Here is a 3,333-nt window from a genome sequence, read left to right on the forward strand (position 1 = left end):
ACAGGGTCTTGCTCTGTAACCCAGGCTGGAGTACAGTTGTATGATCATAGCTCAGTGCAGCATCAAACTGCTGGGCTCAAGTGATTCTTCTAAGCCTCAGCCTCCCAAGTAGCTGGGACTACAGGTACCTACTACCAACCATACCTGACTAATTTTTAAAAAGCTTTTTGTAGGCCAGGAGCAGTGGCTCATGCCTGTAATCCCAGCACTTTGGGAGGCCAAGGCAGGGGGATCATCTGAGGTCAGGAGTTCAAGACCAGCCTGGCCAACATGGCAAAACCCTGTCTCTACCAAAAATACAAAAATTAGCCGGGCATGGTGGTGGGCGCCTGTAATCCCAGCTACTCAGGAGGCTGAGGCAAACAGAATTGCTTAAAACCCAGGAGGCAGAGGTTGCAGTGAGCTGAGACCAGCCTGGGCAATAAGAGTGAAACTCCATCTTAAAGAAAAAAGTTTTTTTGTGGAGACAAAGCATTTCATGATGTTGCCCAGACTATTGGCACCATTTATAAAGACAAAAATTACCTGTGGAAAAGCATGGCCAGATCTGAGTTCAAAACCTAGTTATGAACCTTAGACAAGTGACTTAATTTATATGAGCCTTAGTTTCCTTATCTGTAAAATTAAGATAATAATACCTATACATCAGAGTTTTTGCAAGGCTTACAGGGCCTGCCTACAGAGGTGAGTATTCAATAAATGACTGCTACTGTTAGGATTAGTGCACTTACCTGTGACCTGGAAGGGAGCCTGGATGAGCCGCTGCTGAACTCCCCGGAGTAGCTCCTCTATTTCCTTCTGTATATTGCAGACAACTTCTTCCATCAGCCCTACATCAGCTATTCCTTTCCAGAACATCAAAGTGTCCTCTGGCACAAGAAGGATAAGACAGGGTAAAAAAGAGACACTACACAGATATTTAGGCAAATCTCTACAATGTTATATTCAAAATTATTTTAACTCAAAAGAATTTCTTATTGGGCCATTCCTGAAAAAAAGGAATAGGCTTTGGAATACTAGATGCTTCCCTGAGTGGGCACCCAATTATTTGGCCCCTTCAGTAGCATAGGTGCTTGGGATAATTGCCTCAATTTGTCATTCTCTGAATTTGTCATAGTTCTTACTACAAAGAATAGTCATTTTCTTCCAATAAAGATATTAAACATTAAATAAACATATCTAATATTAAATATTTAGTTTTAATTTTAAAATGAGATATTAGATATTTAATATCATAAAAGTTAAATACTAAAGATATTAAATTAAATATTAATTAAGATATACTCTCCCTAGTCCTATACTTAGGAAAACAAAACATTTGGACAGATGGGGCTATAAGCTCTCTGAGGATGGTGGCTATGTCTTTTCTTTTTTTCTTTTTCTTTTCTAAGACGGAGTTTCGTTCTTGTTGCCCAGGCTGGAGTGCAATGGCGCGATATCAACTCACTGCAACCTCCGCCTCCCAGGTTCAAGCGATTCTCCCGCCTCAGCCTCCCAAGTAGCTGTGATTACATGCATGTGCCACCACAATCGGCTAATTTTGTATTTTCAGTAGAGACAGGGTTTCTCCATCTTGGTCAGGCTGGTCTTGAACTCCCGACCTCAGGTGATCGACCCGCCTTGGCCTCCCAAAGTGCTAGGATTACAGGCGTGAGCCACCGTGCCCGGCCTGTCTTTTCATCTATGCACCTAGCACTTAACAACAGTGCCAACTAAAAATGAATTAATAAATGGAGGATGATGTGAAGCCTCTCCTGGTCCCTTCTAAGTGAATAATCATTAATCACCATGCTCTGTAACACTTGGCATCTATTTTTTCCTGCTAACGTCTCAAAACTTAGTTTATCTAAGAAATGTGCCAAGGTTGGAGGCAGTTTGATCAGATGAAAAGCAGAGACTACATAGTCAAACAGCTAAATTCAGCTCTGACACTTGTTTGTGACCAGTCTTAGGCAAGTTGCTGAACCTTTCTGAATTCTGATTTCTTTGTGTGTAAAATGTGACTCTGCAGGGTTACTGCATGGATTAAAGTAGGATGTTTGTAGCTATAGTTAGTATTTACATGCATGAGAAAATCCAGCGAAAGTAATTAAGAGGTTTTCCTTGTCCATAATGATAATGGTGATAAGGGTCACAAGATCCTGCAAGATATCTGAACCCTATAGAAGAATACCTGAAATTTCCTCTGAGTCTTTCTTTACACCCTCCTCCGTGGCCATGGTGACAGCAGCGGTGAGAGCTGAGTTCCATTCCAGCCCTGCCTCTTCCATGCTCTCTTCTGAGATGGCAATCTGCGTGATGCTACCTAAAAGCAGTCGAGTAGAGGTGAGAATGGTGAATGTAACGAAAAAATTACAGCCATCCTATATCTCATAGTCAATAGCTACAAAGACCTTGTTATTTTAACATTCTAGCCTCTTGGCTGCAGGTCCCTATTTTAAAAACTAGACTCTTAAGTAAGCCAGGATGAATACTGCATTTTCTAAAGAAAACCTGCCTTGCAAAGGAAAATGCTTTCTTACTTTGAATAGAAAGTGTAAGATAACTTACAAAATCACAAAAGAGCAATGTGTTTCCTGGGTGGATATGTTTTTGAAAGAGATTGAAGATAGGCGTTACTACTAGGCTGCCTGCCCCAGACTTATTGAGGATGAAGAAAGCTTGAAATAATTTAAGAGAAAGGTATAGTGCTTTGCCAAGAGCTCTACTACAAGCAAGTTTGATACTAAGCATCTAACTTATTTATTGGCCTATAAAGACAAAGTAAAAGAAATGGAGACCATAAAAATCAGATAAGAGATTCATGTATGGCAGATTCACAGAGGGGAAAAAATACCCTTTGCTATAACTTGTATAGTAAGATTTTGACTGGGCATGGTAGCTCATGCCTGTAATCCTACCACTTTGGGAGGCTAAGGTGGGCAGATCGCTTGAGCCCAGGAGTTTGAGACCAGCCTGGGCAACATGGCGAAACCCAGTTTCTACAAAAATTAGCTGGGTGTGGTGGTGCACATCCGTAGTTACAGTTACTCAGGAGGCTGAGGCGGGAGGATCACCTGGGCCCAGGGGCTTAAGGCAGCAGTAAACCATGATTGTGCCACTGTACTCCAGCCTGGGTGACAGAGTAAGACCCTGTCTCAAAAAAAAAAGAAAGCTTTTAGCCAGGTGCGGTGGCTCATGCTTGTAATCCCAGCACTTTGGGAAGCCGAGGCAGATGGATCATGAGGTCAGGAGAACGAGACCACTCTGGCTAATGCGGTGAAACCCTATCTCTACTAAAAATACAAAAAATTAGCCGGGCGTGGTGGCGGGCGCCTGTAGTCCCAGCTACTC

General features: G+C 42.2%; 1 protein-coding gene across 1 annotated transcript in view; it reads right to left on the minus strand.

Moving 5' to 3' along the window:
- Positions 1 to 3,333, minus strand: part of GMEB1 (glucocorticoid modulatory element binding protein 1) — a 35,922-nt gene that overhangs the window by 11,897 nt on the left and 20,692 nt on the right. Inside the window, exons 5-6 of the mRNA XM_011955665.1 lie at positions 2,174 to 2,363; positions 732 to 869 (exon numbers count right to left, since the gene is read on the minus strand). Of these exons, the coding sequence (XP_011811055.1) occupies positions 732 to 869; positions 2,174 to 2,363 (328 nt within the window). The remainder of the gene's footprint in view (positions 1 to 731; positions 870 to 2,173; positions 2,364 to 3,333) is intronic.

This window comes from Colobus angolensis, unplaced genomic scaffold (genome assembly GCF_000951035.1).
Source record: "Colobus angolensis palliatus isolate OR3802 unplaced genomic scaffold, Cang.pa_1.0 Scaffold4, whole genome shotgun sequence".
In the NCBI taxonomy this organism is placed as follows: domain Eukaryota; kingdom Metazoa; phylum Chordata; class Mammalia; order Primates; family Cercopithecidae; genus Colobus; species Colobus angolensis.